The following is a 20,220-nucleotide window of genomic DNA, read 5'->3' on the forward strand; positions in this document are numbered from 1 at the left end:
AAACACCCACAGTGAACTGAGAGATTCAGTTCATTGAAAAGTAATAACAGCCAAAATATTGCTCACTGAGCTCCCTCCCTCCTCGTGTGGAAGGTTGTCAACAAGCTGATTGCCAAGACTTGGAAGCAGCATATGAGCCACGAGAATGGATAATAAGCAACCCTGAGGCATAAAGCATGGAAGAAAATGAACAACAGCAAATTTGTTGAAATGAGAAGTACAACATTATGTGTGAGAATTAGTACCCTTGCTCAACTGGAGTGATGGGGAATTTTTTTCCTTTCCAGAGGGTGAGAAGCCTATGCTCTAAAGCAAACCTCTGCCTGACTCAGTAGTATTACAACAAAAATAATCTGAAATCAGACCTTGGCTCAGTGTCCCCTTCTCTGCTCTGCTGGAAATCATAACATAACACACAGAAATTGATTAAGCACCTTCAATACACCAACTGAGACATATGAAATTACCTGAAACTCATCTTTTATCTGGCTGGAATTGGTCTGTGGATCCAGTCTGCTGATGTTGTAATATATTGATCTGAACTCACAAACTGGAATGGCTGTGTTGCCACAGAGACATGCCTCCAAAATGGCATCATGGACAAACACATACTGCTCCTGCACAGGAGAGGGGATGAGATGTCAAAATCATATTTACAATACAGATCATGAAATACCAGGCTTCTTTTTTTCCTTAAATCATGCCCAATATGCATATTTGGCTCTGTTTCAGGTGGAGACAAATTACACAGTGTGCTATGTGACAGCTTTGTGAGCATATTTCATCCATCACTGGATGTGAGGTCTCAAGTATTCAGTTCAAATTTACAAGTCAAATGGGGAGTTGCCACTCTCAGGAGTGCTGGGACAAAATGGGAGTGGGCTGAGGAGGAAATCAGGGTGGAAAGCCTTTCTGTTCACAGCTGTGAGGCAACAGTCAGGAATGGACCTGTGACAACACCAGAGAATCACAGAATTGTTTAGGATGGAAAAGACCTCCAAGATCAAACCCAAGCATTACCCAGCACTGCCAAGCCCACCACTAAACCATGTCCCCAAGTGACACATCTACATGTGTGTCAAACCCCTCCAGGGATGGAGTCTCCACCACTGCCCTGGGCAGCCTGTGCCAGGGTTGGACAAATTTTTGGTTAAGAAAGTTTCCCTAATTTTCCATCTAAACCTCTCCTAGTAAAACTGTAGAGAAACAACTGTACTAACAGGTCACTTCCATCTGTCTTTTCAGAACCCTGGACTCTTGGTATTCTGGGTAAAGCTCTTGCCCTGAAGTAAGTATGGGAATTCCAATGAACTTAACAGCCCTTCTCTGTGCTGTCCCTCAGGAGGGGAAGGCATTAAAGGACAGACATAAAACTTGTGCAACAGGATCACAGAATCTGTGCAGCTGCCAGACAGCACACGATGGAGCAGAGTTTGCTTAATCAGCACCCAGAGCTTGAATCAAGGATGTTCTGTTTGTTTAGCTGCAACTGAGGTAGTACTGGAGTCTGCACTGCTCCTATGAATGAGTCATGAGAGGATTCAGGAGCATTTTTTTTCCTACTAGGAGAATAAAATTAATCAGCAATGCACAGACCCAAACCTCAAGGTTTGCCCTCCTGTCTGGGAGGTCCTGAATACCTGCCAGTGACTGTGACTCGATGCACATCTGGGCATGTTCAGCCACTGAAAGTTCTGCATAATCACAGCACAGAGCAAGTGTTGACTTAACAAATTGCTGGGCTCCTGTTGAGGGGAGAAGCTGAGAGAAAAGCAGCGCCTTGTACAGGGAGAGCTGCTGGCAGGCACCCACCTCTGTCTGCACCAGGTTGACCCTCTGGGACCGCAGCTCCCGCACGCAGTTGAAGATGTCCACCACGCCTTCGTTCTCGGCCATGTCCAGCATGATGTCGATGGCAATAAAGCACCCTGTCCTCCCTGCCCCAGCACTGCAAAAGAGCAACCCAGGAGGGTCTGCATGACCAAGGCAGTGTGGAGAGGCAGGGCTGTGAGCCGGAGCAAACAGCAGCACAGACACTGCTGTCCTTTCCTGGGAGCTGCTCCTGCTCCCTGTTGGGCTCATTTTGCTGTGCAGCTAAATTAGCTCAGGAATCAAGAGAATGAGGTGAAAAAGTGTTTCTTGAAAGGGAAATGGACCCAAAGCTTTGTGGCATTGAACAGCAACAAAGAATTGAGTAAATAATCATTATGATTTTACAGGTTTGTTCTCCTGCACCCCTCTCATCACTCAGGGTGGGGGAGAGCAGCCTCCGGGCTGCAAACAGACACAATTCCAGGGGTTTTCTTACATGGGACTCTTATTTAAAAGACATGCACACATTTACTGCAGTGGGCATGATGAAAGGGGCTCAGTCTTCCACCTCAAACTTTTCCCTCTTTAATCTGGAGGAGTCTGGGTCCTGAGGAGGGCGAGTTGAAGCTCTGGATTGTGAATGACAGAGGAAGGAGCTGGAGGCTACTCCAACCCTTCAGTTCAGAGCTCCCTGCTGCTTGGAGAGTTGGGCCATCTCCTGCAGAACTGTGTTGTCATCCTGTCCTCCTTCCCTCCCGGGAACTCATCCAAGCTGCTTAGGTGTGAAGGGTAGAGAGAGGAGAAGTCTCTTCACATTACTCCAAAGGAAGAAGGAAAATTCTGCTCAAAGCAGGGGAACTTCAGCTGCCTGAAAACTCCAGCAGAGCCGAAAGCAAGGAGATATGAATGACCATAAATTAATGGACCGGATTAATCAACTGCTGAATAGAGAGAAGATATTTTTCATTTGCAGAATTTTAATGAATAAGTGGCATTTCCTCTCCCTTTATCTCTCAGCTTTTCAGAATTTTAACAAATAGTTATAACAGTTCTATATTTAGAGGATCCTGGCACTTCATAAATATCGAACAGTGATGTTATCCAGCCAGGCATTGGTAGGGAGAATTTGGTAATTACCACTTAAAGCAAGTCATTAAAATTCAAAAGCAGATAAATAACACAGAGGAAATGGCAGTTATTCATTAAAATGGGAAGGATGAAAAATCTCTCCTTGCTTTCTTGGTGACAATGAATCAGGTTCAGACACCTTCCAAGGCCAGACCCATGTCATGGTACCCAGGTGGCAAACTCAGGCCATGAGCTCTGAGTGAGTCCCTTCTGCCAGCTCCTCAGGCTTAGCTGTATTTCATCATAAAACTGATTCACTGCTTGCTAAAAAAAGCACCCCAGCCAAACAAAACACCCACCCAACCCAACACTGTTTTAAAAAAGGTAAGATTTAATTGATTTTCCTTTTTAAAATAGTCATGGGATGTATTCTGTCTCTCAAGACACAGTGTGGGAATTAGTGGTAATTCCCTATGCATTTATCAGGGGTGAGATTTTGGGACAGCCAGCTCTGCTCTCCAGACTTGTGCTTCAGCCACACCTTTAGATCACACATGCCCTGAGCTGATCCCTGCAGATGTAGCTGCTGCTATAAAACCAAACTCTGGTTTCACAGCAGTGTCTCTCCTTGCACTTGAAGTCATTTAACTCCTTTTATTTACTAGCTGAAAAGCACTGGGCAGAGTTTTAGCCTGACATTCCCATTCCAGCTCCTGGGCTTTCAGGAAGCCAAGGTGCCCAAGGGCTGGCAGCCAGACCTGGGCAGCCAGATTAATATTTCAGATCATAAAATCATAGAATCACAGAATGGTTTGTGTTGGAAGGGACCTTAAAGATCATCTCATTCCAACTCCCCTGCTGTGGGCAGGGACGCTTTCAGAGACCAGAGAAGACCTTTGATGTTGGTAGAAAGCTGAGCTGCAGCACTTGTGGGTACAGAAAAGCAAAGTTGCTTTAAAATTCCCTGTCTTTTCGTCAGCATTGTCCCTTCTGCCACATGAGGTTTATTGAGCCTGGAATGGCTGTCCCAGATATTTACCACTTTCCCAGCTCTGCTCTGAGCATCTCTCAGAGTACAGGACACCAGGGGGTCTTCTACATTTGAAAGGCCCTCTCTGACCCACTTCCATCACCTCCAGCTCACTCCAGCTTGGCTCTGGAGCTGCCACTTTAGCAAAGAAAATCATATCTCACTTTGCTCTCTGGTGAGACCCACAAATGACACTCCCCAACAAAGAAAGAGCAGTTGGTTATTGCCAGACACAAAGAAAAGAGATGAGGAGAGGCTCAGGGGGAGGGCTCAGGGGAGGGCTGGCATACCTGCAGTGCACCACGATGGGTCCTGCCTCGGGGGGGTTGAGGAACTTCACCTGGCGCACGAAGCCCAGCAGGCCCGTGGCATAGCAGGGCACGCCGTGGTCCGGCCAGCTGGTGAAGTGGAACTGCCGGATCTCCCGGATCTCATGGTAGCCTTTCTGAGGAGACAGCACAGCCTCTATTTCCCTGCCATCAGCGTGTTCCCAGCCCTGCTGCCTCCCCTCACCAACAAGCACTGAGCTCTCACTGCACACTGGACACGTCTCATGGTGCTTTTCACCCTGTAGAAGGGTTAGAGCCGAACTCCAGTGGTCAGTGAAGTGAGGATTGTGAAGGTGGATGGATACGAGCTCCCAGCTCAAACCTGTGGTCCTCAGATTCAAACCCAGCTCCTTAGGAATGTTCAAGGGTGACCTCAGCCCCAGCACACCCTTGGCTGTGTTTCTCCACCTCCTTTGGTGTCATTATAAACCACCCAGAAGTCACCCTTAAATCCTGCCTGAGGCACTGAAGCAACAGCCTCAGGAGTGAACCCCAGAGAGTTGGCAGCCCCAAGAAATGGGAGATTTTCTGCCACCTTCTGCCAGAAATTCTCAGTTTGAGTTTACAGCTGGTGGTAGAAAGGGCAGAAACCGGTCCCCAGATCCACCACTTGACTTTTCTGGGGAGATGAACTCAATGGTAAGTGGAATTCACACCTCTTGAATATGCCCTGCAAAGGGTAACCCAGAAGTGTCAGTCAGCTGTGACATTTTGTTGTACAGGAAACGTGGGTGGAATCCAGCAGCAGGTCCTCTACCCTGTCAGATTTTGGCATCAGCATTGCTAACCAACTTTTTCAGTGCTTTAATGAAACATGGAGCTGATGTATCAGAAAACTGAAACAATATTCCCAGCATGGCTGGAGTTCATTTAACAGGAATTTTGGAAAAGCCTTAAACCACTTACTGAGTATCTGGAAACTAATTTGGACAGACCTGGAATAGTCTGACACTTAAGCTTCCAATGTTTAATTACAAGTAACAAAATCTTCCAAATCCTGCCAGTTTGGGGTTAGTTTTTATAATCCTGCTTTTATTAGATTCTCTTTTCTGTTGAAAGGGGACCCTCCCTGGCATCCAGTTTAACTGGTACCTTTTTTTCACCTGCCATTTGCCCCTGTGAAACAAGACAGTTACTATTCCTGGCATATCATCAGCTATCTGCTGGCTTTGGGATGCATTTACACTTCATGAACTGTGGATTCTCCTTTTGTGGCTACATCAAGATGTTCCTGTAAAATCATTTGTCCAAAAATGGAACCTCTGTCAAAAATTTAGTTTTCTGAAGTGAAAAACCTGCCCAAATAGGAATAGCTCCCAATCTCCAAGAGCATTCTGGATCCTTAGCCAAGGAAATGCCCCAGAACTGCAGCTGACTGATGGGTGCCTTACCTTTTGGACAGTGAAGGTGCGGATGACGTACTCTGCCAAGGGCTCTGTCTCAATTAAGGTGACTTTAATATCTCCATAGACCTCGGTGTCATCCGGCCAGTACCGAACACACTTTACCTGGGGGAAGAAAGCAAATACTGAGAGGAACTCAAGCTCAGCTTGAGGCAGAGCTGACCTACATTTTCCTCCACTTTCAAGCTGAAGCCAACGCAAACTGAGCTTTCTCCTGATGCACAGACCTTGTCAAAATTAACTGTGTAAATCAGATCAAAATTCCTTTGCCATATATAGAAACCACAGGGAGGATTTTTTTTTCAAAAACTTCCTCTGTTGTCAATAAAATGCAAAGGATTTAGCTCTTTTTTTTAGACAATCTTCCTTGAATTTCCATACATTTCCTGCCCCTCCACCAGATGTACAGAATACCTGGCAGTCACTACCACCACCCACTTTGAGAAAAATCTGTGCTACTGCTTTGAACTCTCTGTGTTTAGCCAAAGAACTTCAGTTCATGAGGATTGTGGGATACTTGTAGACACACTAAATTTGTTTGACTCAGAGCTTTCTTTATCAGATGTGGACACAAACCTGGCATTTTACCAGCTGCGACAGGCCTCAACAAAGGCTCCAGAAAGGAATCTCCTGAGCAGGTAAACATATCCAAGCTTAGCCAGTTTTAGCCAGTGCAAAACTAACAGCAGAAATAAAAGCCAAAGCTGTGAGCTCCAGAAGGGATATTTAGCCTAACAAAGACTATCAGGTTATTAAATGCTCCAGCATGAAAGGGTGGAACAGCACCTAAAAGCTGAAGCAATTAGCTGCTGCAAAGCAGGTTTCATGTTCCAGTTCCAGTCATAATTGAAAGGGGGTTTATAAATATTAAATATGATTAATGTAGGATTGTTGTGGGTTTTGGGGCTTTTTTTTACACAGAGGCATTTATTTCAAACTGAAGTGTCGGCAGAAGGTAAAATAGAATAAATAACAATAAATGAACAGAAGCAGCTGGCATTCAACCATGAGATCTAAGGGAAAGCAAATCTGAATTACTAATGGCTGTGAGTAAACTATCATTTAAATTTTCCTTAGAACCAAAGCAATGGAAGGCGACAAACATCAGGACAAACCTTTTAAGAACTCCAGTTTCTGGCTGAGAAAGTCTCTAAACCAAAGAGGGAAGAATATGTTGGGGAAAGCACATGTTGCCTTTTTATTCCCTAAAGTCAAGCCTACACCTTTTGAGTTGGATGTTTGTTCCCACTGGGGGCTTTGGGATCCCAGCACTGCTGGGTGGCCCCAGGATCCAGCTGTGCACAACACAAACCACCACAGGGCAGTCACCTCAGGAGCTCTAAGCTTTGGACTGGCATTTAAAGAGGTCCTCTGATGGTTTGAGCACCAGCTGCAGATCCCAGATTTTTAGAGAAGTATTCAAATAATCAGATAAAGACTAATTATTACAGAAGTACATTTTTCCTCCTGTACTGAAAAAGGAGAATGCTTCTGAGCTGGGATAAATTTGTACAACTCTGCCAAACCCCAGACTTAGAGAAGGAACATGATTCTTATTAGTCTAGAAGGGAAGCAGCAAAGTCTTACAAACTCCAGCATTTTAGAGAAGAACCAGAGTGGCTGAATTAATTTCCTTACTACAGAAAGCCCAAAGCATTTTGCTGCTGAGCCTGACTGAGCAGCAGCATCTTATTACACCTTACCCTGCCCACTTCCACCAGGTTGGTGACCATGACAACACTTGCAGAGTTCTCTTGCCAAATCATCCTCCAGAAATCCTTCACTGTCTCTTGCATCGGCCCTGGGGCAGGAAGGAAGACAAAAGGACATCTCAAGAGAGTGTATTGAGTGCCAACAATCCTTTTCAGCTGTTCTCCAGGCATTGTTCTGTTCCCTCAGGATCTGCTCTCCCTGTCAGAGCATCTCTCTGTGATTCAGGGTTACAGGAACAGCCTGGAGCTCTCTAAGAGCTCAGGCACCTCCTCACACAGGTATTTGAGGTTCCAGCATTGTGGCAGCAGAGGTGATGGTGGGATTGGAGAGAGTGGAGATGGATCCAGCAACTGTGTAAGTGAAGGGGGATGGCTGCACCCTACAGTGAGCCTGTAGGTAAGGCTGGATAGAAATTTAGGCCTGATGCAGCACTAAAATTCCTCCATTTGACACTTTAATATTGATTAATTATGAAGGAGCGAGGAAATACGAAAAAATTAGCCCTTTTCTGAAATTTCCCCAGCAAAGATTTCATGTTCCAACAGCCAAACAGCCAGTGCTCACATGAGGGTTGTCAGACCAGAGCCCCTCTCTGACCTTATTTCCTTCCTCTTTTCTGCAGTGGAATTGAAATCCTCCCATGGACTCAATTCACCCACTTTGTGCATCCTCCATCCTCCACATTCTTTGCCTTCCTGATTTCCCTATTCCCAAATGTCCTCAAATACCAGTTTTATTCTAATATGTTTCTTTACTCTTCCAAAAGGGACAAGCCAGCAAGGAATCCATAAAGCAGAAATTAAGAACAATGTAATTTCTGTGAACATCACCTTTGGGTTAAGAATGCACAAAAATGAGGACAAATAGTGGCAGAGAAAGTGGTCATGGCATAGGGGTTGGGGCAGGGATGCAGGAAAACAGCCCCCTGTTGTAAAGATCAGTTCCAACCTCATATTTAATGCTCAAAGGACACATTCTAGATTGTATTGCCACTTCTGAATCTGTGGCATTTTTTATTCCTGTAGTCAAGGTTTCTAAAGATCTTGGAACATTCTATACCCTTCCCCTTCTGTGCCACTACAACAAGTTGTCAGATGTTGCCCAAAACACCTATAAATATAACCCAATAAACAGCTCCTACAACAATTTAAAACCACAGTGGGTTTCCAAATATTTAGACATACAAGAGTGAACTTGCCTTGAGTTGCAATGTAATGGCGAGGCCGGTGGTACCCCTGGAAAAAAAAAGAAAATACATAAATAATCTGCAAGATCACAGCTCAGGGAAAGCCCTGAATGGATTTGACACTCTCCAGGTACCACCTGCTGCCCTCTGACAGGGTGGAACTGGTTATGGAATGAATGAAAGGAGCAACCAGGCTTCCCTGTGGGATTTTAAGTGAGGGTATCTTGCTCAGGTTGAATAATAAAATTCCACTATGCCAAAGAGAAAATTGGAATGGGCACATTTTAACTATTTCCTCAAGGAAATGCAAGCCCTGTGATTAACCTGTGGGCAAGTGACAGGCAAAACCCTGTATCTTCTTGTTTGAAAATAAAAAAGGTATGAATTTGCTTCTGTGTGAAAATGCTGCCTAATTGCCCTTTTTATCCCTTAAAGAAACTACTCGAAACATTTCATGTTCCTGTGATTTAGCAGCTCCATACAAGAAATGCATTCTCATTTTATCACTGTGAGTGAGAGGGAGGCTGGTTTTCAAATTTTATTTTATAATTCTAAAAAAAGACAGTCTATTTACATGCCTTCTGCACTACAACTTTGTAAGGAGTTGGCAAGTCTCTGATATCCACTAATGCTATTGTGAGGGGCTGATACTGATTTCTGCAGCCATCATTTAGCCCACATTCCACTCTGCTGGTGGATCTGTCAAACACAGGGACTCTCCATCTGTCCAGATTGGTCAGACAAAATAAACTGGAGACTGAGAACCTTCTCCCTGTCACAACACGATGTTTGTGTAACATTCAGCTGTCATTCCTATCAGATCAACAGTCTGTGCCAGTGTCAGAGGCCCCAAATCCTGAGCTGCCTTGTCACAGGAGTGTTTGTTTGTCACAGGGACATGGCCGGGAGCCTTACATCGATGTAGTTGGCATTGATGTAGTCGGAGTGAGGGTCCCCATCCAGCAGCTGCAATCTCACTCTTGAGTGATCATCTGAAAGAAGGAAAGGAAAAAAAGTGACAGTAACGATAAAGAGGAGTTTGGAAGTGTTTTTTCTGCAAATGGCTAACGTGGAATCATAGAATGTCAGAAGGATGATTGAAGTCCAGCTCCTGGCCCTGCGCAGGACAACCCCAAGAAACTCACCCTGTGCCTGGTAATTGGGTAATGGAATGACACTGCATGAATTACTGTTCCTAAAAGCCTTTTATTTCACATTTAAGATTTAATGTTCAGATCCTTAAGTCAGTCATGCTCTGTGTTGATTAAATTCACTGCCGTCACCGCAATTCTTATGGAGATTTGAGGCAGGTCCCAAATGTTGCCTGGTTTGGGAGCCTTGGGACAGATCTTTGCAGGGTGTACCTCTGTTACAAAAGCCATTGTCCCACTAGGAAGTTGCCACCTCCCTGACTCCATCTGATCTATGGAAACTGAGGCAAGAGCTAAAACTCACAAGACCAGGATAAAAATAAATAGGTCACAACAAAGATATAAAAGATTAAGGAGGGTAAAATGGCAAATGAAACCCTGCAAATAAGAAATGGGGCAACTCAGAAACCTGAAAGAAAATAAGGAAGAAAATCAGAGCAATGTTCCTTTATGCAACCCCCAGAACTCACGGTGGCAAAATGGCAACAAGGCAGTGCTGAAAATAACAACAAAATTAGAAATGTTCCATCTTTTTGAGAAGGTTCAAACTTACTTTAGATAAGGCAATAAAATAGCAGAGATCAATCTTTTCATCTCCCAGCAGTTCAGACGCACAAAGGCACTACCCCAGCGGGCAGATTATGTCGTGATTCTCCACCAAAGGAATATTTTGATCTTTCCCTGGAACAGCTGGTGCTGGGCTCTGTCACAGGAGATGCTCCAGAGCCAGGCTGCTGATGGGATTTGCTCTGGCAACCCCAGCACGGGTAGGAAATTAATTGCAGAACTGCCATCTAAGGGCCAGTTCCTTGGCAAAGGCTCTTTGGTTACATGAGCACTGCTGCCCGTGCTGTGCTCATTTCCAAATGGTTTTTTAAAAGAAGTATAATATCGAGTCCATTAAGTTTATTTCCTCCCTACCAGCTATATAGACCGTGGCTCTGACAGAAAAGCTTTAATGTTTAGCAGCACTTTGCAAAATACAGGCCCAAGAATGATTTACATTCAATTAAAAAGAATCATAGCGATGAAACATAAAAATACGAGGTGTAATTCTGCAGTAACTCAGTCAAAAAGGGTTTTAGTCAGGGCTTAATTAAATGTAGAATCAGATAATAATTGTGAAGACAGATGTGCAGGCAGTTCTGAAACCCAAGACTTGGGTATATATTGAAAATTCATTGGGTTATGTAAAGGAATGGTCCTACTCTGCTCATTCTTTGGGTGAGATTTACACACCTACAAAATACAACCTCATGGCCGTGTTTATCAAATCCCTCATTTGCATTCAAAGCAGGTTATGCAGGTGAATCCATCAAAAGCTGTGTTATATTTGTATTAATAAATATAACCTTTGCAGACACAGGCAAGTGGGAATATTTCTCCGGGTGCTGATGTTCCCAATTACCTGTGCTCAAGGCAACTGCACGAGGGCTCGCAGTAAATCATGTGCTCAGACAGACAACAAAAGAATTTATACTTAGAGCAATTCACCAAGACAGACAAAGAGCTGATTAAAGAGGACATGTGGATGAGCTACAGAAAAACTCCCGCAGACAAGTTCACACTTGCAATTCAGGGCAGCAAACTGAGCCTGTTACCAGTCCCAGGGAACAAGAGCAAAGGAAAATACACCCTGGAGACAATGGCTGGGAGGGGAACAGTTACTGACCCCTCCTGATGCCACAACAGAACAACTTAGGGATGTGTCAACTTATTGTAACAGCAGAATAAAAGTGAGACCCAAAATACCCCTCATGGCAAGGGAGAAGGATCTCAGGTTGATGTTTTCAAGAGGGATAAAGACAATGTCTATGAACAGGGTTGTGGCAATGCATTCTCAATACATGGCTTGGATGTCATGCCAGAAATGGATGGATGAGGAAAATACACCAGCCACTGAGAATGCTTTAACAACTGATGTTTTTAATGTGGTTTAAATGTACTAAATGTAAAAACTGCATAGTCATTGCTTCTTCTTCCCATAAACCCCTGCCAGGCCAGGGGGCTGGGAGAAGGACAGTGACCTCATATTTCCTGTAACCCCCTCCCACTGAATGTAAATCCCCTTATTCCTATTGGCACAAATCCAGACTCCCCTCTTGTCCCTTATTGGTGAATTTGTATCCCTCCAAAGTCCATATAAACCTGTTCCCCTGATTAAACTTCCTCTTTGTTTCTTCCTTCGCCGGTGGTCCCTGTGTGTCCTTTCTGGGGGCTCTCAGAGCCCACATGGTCGGGGTGAGCAGAGAGGACACACTTCTCCTGGGTTAATGGACTGATAATGCACGACCAGGAGATTCCATATCGTTGCAGATTCCTTCAGTACACATCATAACGAGGCTACAAGAAACCAACCCTCATACAGGGTGTAGCTGAAGTGCTCAGAATAACCCTCAAGGAAGGACCTGCCTCTCTTTCTTTAATGGAGACAAACTCCAGCATGAAGTTGCAGCTCTTTAGACAGAAACTCAAACCAGGCAGGATGAATAAGTCCAGAGAGAGCTGAGAGGGGAAGCCCTGAGAAGCAAACTGAGAAGGTTCAGGCATGAGACAATTATAGATAATTAGGGATAAAGAAAAGATGCTCTGTAGGTGCAAAAAAGTGATGTTAGTTTGGGTTTTTTCAAGTCAAATAAGGGGAAAACTATAAAGGATGAAGAAATAATAATTGGAAATTAATGCTATTTATTAAAAAAAAAGAAAAAAAAAGAGAGAGAGACATCTAATCATATTTTGGGACCAAATGGAAAATAATTTGCTTTGGGAGGACAGAATTCAACATATTTCACTGCATATTTTACAAAAATGAGATTAGTTCCTGAGGGAGATTTATTGCTCTTACAGTTGAGAACAGTGCAGCAGAAAAAAACCCTGTGTATATGCTAAGCACACAAAATATTAATGATGTCTTAATGGTGTCTTTAACCTTGTTCTAAAGTTTAGGAGCACAGTCTGCTTAAAACTTCATAAATTAACTTACCTTGGAAATCTTTAAAACTTTGGAATTTAGCTTTTTTTTTTAAAGCAAATTGTCATGCTATTAGCAGTAAAAATCTCAGGATTTTTGCCTACAGACTTTAAAGGCCTTTTTAAAGCACAGCAAATGTCTTCATTATATCTTCTCCCAATGGTTAAAATGTATTTCTGATTCTGCACTCTATTCACTGGACTACACCAGACAAGGTGACTGTATTTGTCCCACTGAAATAAAAGGGTCACTCAGCTCTTCATTAAATTTATCAACATCATATTTCCAAGTGACACAAATGACTCTTAAGGAACCTGAAAAGTGGAGGGGAAAACAGGAAAAAAAAAAAGACCCATTCACAAATCACAAAAAATGGAAATAGCTTTTAACAAATGTATAAAAGAGTTTATTTCTCCCTGTTTACTATAGTCTGCATGCAAGTTAGCAGAACTCTATAAGGAGAGTACTTTGACTGAAAATTGGTCTTAAAACAGATTTCAAAAATGACAAGAATTTCACTGAAAGGCACTGAGCTCCCATTTTAGCACAAAATTGTCACCGCTTTAAACTTCTGTCAAAATTCCCATTACTGATCATTTGAAATATCACGGCAATTTCCCCACGTCTCCCTTTGACACCAGCACTGGATTAATCTCACCAAACTTTCGCCATCTAAATATTACACAGCTCGTCTAAATTGGCTGTCAAGGTTCCCCACAAGGGAGAAATGCAGAGATCTTGTGAAATGACTCAGCCCAGTTCTGGTACAAAAGGATGATTCGTCCACTCAAGGGTGTTCTGTCCTCCCTTTTCCCTCCCACTGATCCTGGACTGTGCCTGGAGAGCTGGATATCAGCAGGGTGGGATAAATCCCATCCTCACAGGGTCATGTACACATTGCACAGACAAGCAGGAGTTCAGGCAGCACAGAAGAAAACATGGAATAAAAATGCTTGCAAGATGAAAGATTTCTAATTCCAGCAGTGACAATTGAGGCCCTGGCACAGGTTGGGCAGAGAACCTGTGGCTGCCCCATCCCTGGAAGTGTCCAAGGCCAGGTTGGATGGGCTTGGAGCAACCTGGGCTGATGGAAGGTGCCCCTGCCCACAAGGGAGAACTGGAGAAGATGATCCTTTGAGGTCCCTTCCAACTCTGTGTAGGGTTTTTTACCTTATGCCTGTCCCTGTCTGTCTGTGGGCAAGAAGTGCCCTCCACCTGGATGTTAGCTGAAATCTCCATTAATCTCTCTCTTGTTCACCTCCTCCACCACAAAATTCTCTGAATAATTCACAGTCTTCCAGCCCAAAGCAGGCAGAGCAGGAAGGAAATAAAGAAAATTCCTCTACCATATTTTGTCATCAACTCCATAGTTTTTAGTTGGCCATCACAGGAGTTTAAACCCAGAGTGCCTCAGTGGGGAAAGGAAAGGGACAGAAAGTGCTCTCCTGTAAGCTGAAGCAAAACACAATCCTCTGTCTTTGCATCCTCAGCTCTCATCTGAGTTTTTACTCTCCTATAATGCAATGGCTCAAAATCTGGACAAGATGCGGAGAGATCAAGTAGTACCAAAGGTCCCATAGAGCTTCTGGATATTTTCTCTTCTGTGTAACAGATTCAGCTCAACCTACAAGAGCTCAACATGTCTTTTAGAAAGGTGTTTTCTCCTCCTCAAACTCTTTGTTCTGATAGATATTTGAAGTGAAGAAAACCCACTCAACTTTGCTACTTACCTTCAACTTGTCTGCATTCTTCCTCTTTCACTACTTTGCTTTTCCTATCTGTGCCTTTCCACCCTCTTCACCCTATTATGAAACCTTTCCCAACAGCCCTTCACACCTGAGCTTCTTTTCTGACATTTTATCCTGTGCAGATACTTTTTCCTTAGCTCTGAATACGTTTTGCATTCCCTTATTCAAGTTCATCACCCCCCATCTGCTCTGCTACTGTATTTATATTTACAGCTAAAAGGCTCACATCACTCTTCATCAGACAACAACTCGTGTCTGTGAGCACCTTCCCTTTAGATAACACCCCTTTCTTTTCCTTGATCTGCTTCCTTAACTCCTCACTCTTCACTTGGAGTTCAACATTTGCTTTGGGACCACCTTCAGCATTAAGAGGGATAGTGGCCATTGTCCAGTCTTGCCTCTTTTCACCTTCACTTTTAATTTATGCCAAGTCTTTCCCATTTCCTTCCTTCTATCACACTTCCACCTTCAATCCCGTATTTCCAGCTGGATGATTCATCTGTCTCAGACTCATTTCATCTGAGCTAATTTCACAGACAGGTAAATTGAGCCTCTGTCTGGAGGTCTCTCTCTTTGCCACAGGAAGCTCACAGTGAGGTGGAGCTTTTAGGCAGCTGAAGTTAAGGGAGACAATTTTCATGCTAATTGTAATAGTCCAGCATTGTCACTTCCATTTTCCACCTGGAGAAAAAAAGACTTGGTGACCTGCTCACACCCAGTGCAAAGCCAACAGCAGAAGTGGGACCAGATTAGGGCCCACAAACTTCTGATCTTCATTTCCAGGTTTTTTTCATCTTTGCCATGGGGTCTCTGAACTGAGCTGTTCTATGCCAGTCCCCCTCAAAGTGTCACATGAATATATATTCTTTCAGGTCTTAAAAGAGAGATGATCTTTCTTTGCAGTCTGGGTTTAGTTTGTTCTTTTGATTTTTTATTCTTTAGTTAAGTCTATTTGTTCTACAGGAAATTTAGCCTGAAAAAAAAACTACAGTACAAAATATATCACTCAGCATGACTTAATTTTGGTCTTATATCTCTCTACAGATTTATCCAGTCATCAAAATCTATAGCACATTCACTTATATTCTTATTTCTTGTTCTAATGGTCTCAAGCTTGGCTTCTCCAACTCAATGCTGTTCAGCAGCCCTTGAAAAGAATTACCTCTCACACCTCCTCCCTGCAGTAATGTGAGGAATAATGAAACACTGGGATGAGCTGCCTGGAGAGCCTGTGCAAAGCTCAGCCTTGGAGATCAGCTGTGGAAGAGCCTTCACAAATATCTGACAAAAATGAGAGAGATGAGTCTAGTCCTGACTCGGTGAATAAAGCTGACCAAAGTGGTTTTATGGAGTCCTGACCTGCCCTGCAGTTGTGCAGTGTATCAATATTCCTATCACATCAACAGTAACTGATCACTGAAAGAAGTAAACTAAGAAGTTTTAGTGCATTTTCAGCTGCCTTACTGTGACTGCAGAAGCTGAGAAGTCTCACCCATCAAACCAGCACTCTGGGGACAAGCAGCTTCTGCTCCACTGTCTCCTGACCACAAGGAAGGAGGAAATCTGACCTTCAGAACATATCTAAAAATCTGATCCACCTGCAGCAACTTTTGTGGCACTGAAAGCTCTGGGATGTGTAGTAAAAATTGACAGAAAATGGGCATCATCACACAAAAATCTCTCTGAAATATTTAGCCCTTAAATCACAACATGCAGCACAAAGCAAGGCAGAAAGAAGATGTGTAAAAACCCCACAAAGTCATGCAATGATGCCATCTAAAAAAATTACAAAAACCCCATAAAATAAACCAAAACATGTTAGCCCATAACAAATGGCTTGAGCTCCTGAATGCTCAGCCTGTAACCCAGATTGCAGTGAGCCCCTCAAGCACACTCTTTCCCCCAGCATGCACATGGAATGCTGCAGAGAGCTCAGTTCAGTGTGACTTTACACCTACAGGAGATTATGTTCCCGTATCTGTTCTTGTTGCGGTTCTCGTCCTCCTTGGCCGTGTCCCAGGACGCCGTCTGCCCCTCGGGGAGGGCCTGCAAAACAAACAGGGGCTGTTAGAAAGGCATCCCAAGGCCTTCAGGTGGGTGAACAGGCACAAAAAGGGCTGCAAGCAGGACCCTGGCAACTGCAGGCCTGTCAGCCTGACCTCCGTGCCTGGCAGGGTTATGGAGCAGATCATCCTGAGTGCAATCACACAGCACCTTCAGAGTGGACAAGGGATCAGACCCAGCCAGCAGGGGTTTAGGAGGGGCAGGTCCTGTCTGACCAACCTGATCTCTTTTTACGATCAGGTGACCCACCTGGTGGATGAGGGGAAGGCTGTGGATGTGTCTATCTGGACTTCAGCAAGGCCTTTGACACTGTCTCCCATAATATACTCCTGGAAAAGCTGGTAGCCCATGGCCTGAACAAGTGTACCCTCTCCTGGATTAAGAGCTGGCTGGAGGGTCGGGCCCAGAGAGTGCTGGTGAGCGGAGCTGCATCCAGCTGGGAGCCGGTCACCAGTGGTGTTCCCCAGGGGTCTGTATTGGGTCCAGTCCTGGTTAACATCTTTATTGATGATTTAGATGAGGGGATTGAGTCCATCATCAGCAAATGTGCTGATGACACCAAGTTGGGAGGGAGTGTCGACCTGCTGGAAGGCAGGAGGGCTCTGCAGAGGGATCTGGAGAGACTGGAGAGATGGGCTGGTTCCAATGGGATGAAGTTCAACAAGGCCAAGTGCAGGTCCTGCCCTTTGGCCACCCCAACCCCCTGCAGCGTTCCAGGCTGGGCACAGAGTGGCTGGAGAGCAGCCAGGCAGAGGGACCTGGGGGGACTGAGGGACAGGAAGCTCAACAGGAGCCACCAGTGTGCCCAGGTGGCCAAGAAGGCCAAGGGGATCCTGGCCTGGATCCAAACTAGCGTGGCCAGCAGGCCCAGGGCAGTGACCCTTCCCCTGGACTCTGCCTTGGGGAGGCCACACCTTGAGTGTTGTGTTGAGTTCTGGGCCCCTCAGCTCAGGAAAGAGATTGAGGGGCTGGAGCGGGGCCAGAGAAGAGCAACGAGGCTGGAGAAGGGACTGGAGCACAAGTGCTGTGGGGAGAGGCTGAGGGAGCTGGGGGTGTTTAGCCTGGAGAAGAGGAGGCTCAGAGGTGACCTCAGCACTGTCTGGAACTGCCTGAAGGGAAGTTCTGGCCAGGTGGGGGTTGGTCTCTTCTCCCAGGCACTCAGCAATAGGACAAGGGGGCACGATGGGCTCAAGCTCTGCCAGGGGAAATTGAAGTTGGAGATCAGAAAAAAATTCTTTGCAGAGAGAGTGCTCAGGCATTGGAATGGGCTGCCCAGAGAGGGGGTGGATTCCCCATCCCTGGAGGTTTTTAAACGCAGATTGGCCGTGGCACTGAGTGCCATGATCTGGTAGAGGGACTGGAGTTGGACCAAGGGTTGGACTTGATGATCTCGGAGGTCTTTTCCAACCCAATCCTTTCTATGATTCTAGGATTCTATGATAAATAAAGGTCGTGAATAATTCAGTGGCTGACCAAGCAAAGGCTGGTTGAGGAAAGGGCACCTCCAATGAGGTGCAATGTGCAGACTGTTTGCATCTCTCGGCTTGAACCAGCCAGGAATCCTTTTCCTCCTGCTCCTTCTCATCTAAAAGGATCAGGGCAATTTGTTTGGCGCTGCACAGTCACAGGTTAACCTCATTTCCCCTGCAGCACAAGGCTTGTGGAGATTTCACACCAGAACACCTCCAAGGAAACCCAGATGGCTGAAACACAGTGCTCAGTATTTCATAGTTAGGATGGAAATAGAGCAGTTTCACCTGTTTCTGTATTAATAATGGGTGATGCAACACAATCCACCAGTTGCTTTTCCCTGGGGAAAAATAAAGCAGTTCAGGGTTTTAGATCATGTGTAGGGAAGAGAGGCAAAATGTCCATGAAGTATGGAAATAAACTGCTCTTTTCCTAAAATCTGTTCTTCCAGTGGAGGAAGGATGGGGCAGGAACTGGCAGCACTCAGTGCCACCCTACTCAGTGCTTGGCCCTGAAACTTTTCTGAGCACACTGGAAGGAACCACTTTCCCCTTGAGACACATCCAGGGAGGATTTTCAAGGTAGACCCTGGAAAGCAGCATTTGGCACAGGATGGGGCTGGAGGATGGTCCTTGCCCTCTTGGGAAAAACATGGGTGAGAAGAACAGCTCCCCCTGAACTACCTCAATAGCTCTGCCTCCTACAAGATCTACTCCCTAACATGATCCTACATCACTAAAAACAACATTATAAATTGCATTATTTCTGCTCCCTGGGGAATGATGGGGATTTTATATCCCAATCATTGTAGGATCATATCTGTCTCAGCCAGCAGCTGTGCTGGGAAATGAATTTATATTCACCTTCACAACCCACCCAGGTCTATTATGTGCCTAAATGCAATAGCAGAGAGTCACAATTGGGAACTGAAACACTGCCATTACAATTAAAGCTTATATGAGCAAACCCCTGGCAGAGCAGATTGCTGTGAATTTGCCCCAGAGTGTTCCAGGACAGCAAGTGCCAGGCACTGCCACCAGCATTGCTGACACAGGGACAGCCAGTGCCTGCTCAAAAGAACAGGAGAAAGAGGAATAACTGGAACTGGGCAGGGCTTGGATCACACATTTATTTCCTTTGCACAGTTGTTTCCAAATAGCAACTCATCTCCTGAGGAAAAACACCCAACCAGCAAACCTACACGCCACAAAAAAACCCCTGAGTAAAAGAAGAGGTGAGGAAGGTTCATTTTCATCTTCAAAGGCTGAGGAAAAAGGTGCCTTATTGTCCCACTAATACCAAATTACAGGAGATTGACCAGAGAATGGCAACAGTCATTAGGCACCTAATCAGAGTCTGATGTGAAAAGAAAAAGAAATAAAGGCAAAAAGGAAAATACTTTCTCATGACTTCCACATGGACAAAGCACAGAAAACACATTCAGGTCCAATAAATCCCTTTTCAACAAACCATATCCTTTCATGTGATTTGAACATGAAACTCTCCACTGAAATTGATGTTTTTATATTTGCTGATAGAGCCTCCTAAGATTTAAGAGTCCAGGATTTCTCATCTCATTCAATGCCACAGAAACCTCTGCTTTCCACAGAACTGTCCATCTCCAAAGGGAGGGGGCACAGCTCTGGCTGCTGAGGAACACAAACTACATTTTCAGAGGGCACCTTGTGCCCCTGCTATTATAAACATCAGATGGACAAACTGGAGTCATTCCATGTACGTGGGTTGCACAGCCCAAAGAATTCTCCCATGAGAGCACTAAAGAGGCAGCACCAGTTGAAACTGCATTAGCAGTAAAGGCAAAAATATAGATTATCATGAGGATGCATCCACACCTAATGGTTTGCTCCCTCAGGTTTTGTTGGCACAATAAGTATCTCCAAAACTGCAAAAGTTACTGTTTCTCTTTGTGTTATCAGCAATGTTAAATCAGGACAGATCACTCAGGCACTGGTATTTAATCTGTATTTCAGAGGAAATGCCTCCCATTCTTTCTTTGACTTGGTAACAGCAGAATTTCAGTGTTCAAAAAACTACACTTGATTTTTAGGCTTTTTCTACTTCTAAAACTCCCTAAACTTCTTTTAGAGAAGTTTTGTGAAATTTATACTGAAATATCTTCCCACCAGTGGAATTTAGGTTACAGTGAAGCTTTTTAAACTAAATTGGTCTAAATTTTAGCTGAAATTACACGGATAGATCTCTCAAAGTCAGCTCATCTCAATCAAACCTCCCAAACACCACGGCCCAAACAGAA

General features: G+C 44.6%; 1 protein-coding gene across 10 annotated transcripts in view; it reads right to left on the minus strand.

The window, feature by feature from the left end:
- Positions 1-20,220, minus strand: part of PTPRT (protein tyrosine phosphatase receptor type T) — a 503,103-nt gene that overhangs the window by 55,163 nt on the left and 427,720 nt on the right. For all 10 annotated transcript variants that reach the window (XR_011699370.1, XR_011699371.1, XM_071573285.1 and 7 more), the window contains 8 exons: positions 16,370-16,457; positions 9,457-9,533; positions 8,554-8,590; positions 7,346-7,443; positions 5,631-5,747; positions 4,201-4,355; positions 1,813-1,948; positions 468-617 (listed from right to left, as the gene is read on the minus strand). Coding sequence is in view for 8 of the 10 variants with exons in the window: in XM_071573285.1 (XP_071429386.1) it covers positions 468-617; positions 1,813-1,948; positions 4,201-4,355; positions 5,631-5,747; positions 7,346-7,443; positions 8,554-8,590; positions 9,457-9,533; positions 16,370-16,457 (858 nt within the window). In the remaining 2 variants the exon portion in view is untranslated. The remainder of the gene's footprint in view (positions 1-467; positions 618-1,812; positions 1,949-4,200; positions 4,356-5,630; positions 5,748-7,345; positions 7,444-8,553; positions 8,591-9,456; positions 9,534-16,369; positions 16,458-20,220) is intronic.

The sequence above is a fragment of the Pithys albifrons genome, chromosome 18 (genome assembly GCF_047495875.1).
Source record: "Pithys albifrons albifrons isolate INPA30051 chromosome 18, PitAlb_v1, whole genome shotgun sequence".
Lineage (NCBI taxonomy): Eukaryota > Metazoa > Chordata > Aves > Passeriformes > Thamnophilidae > Pithys > Pithys albifrons.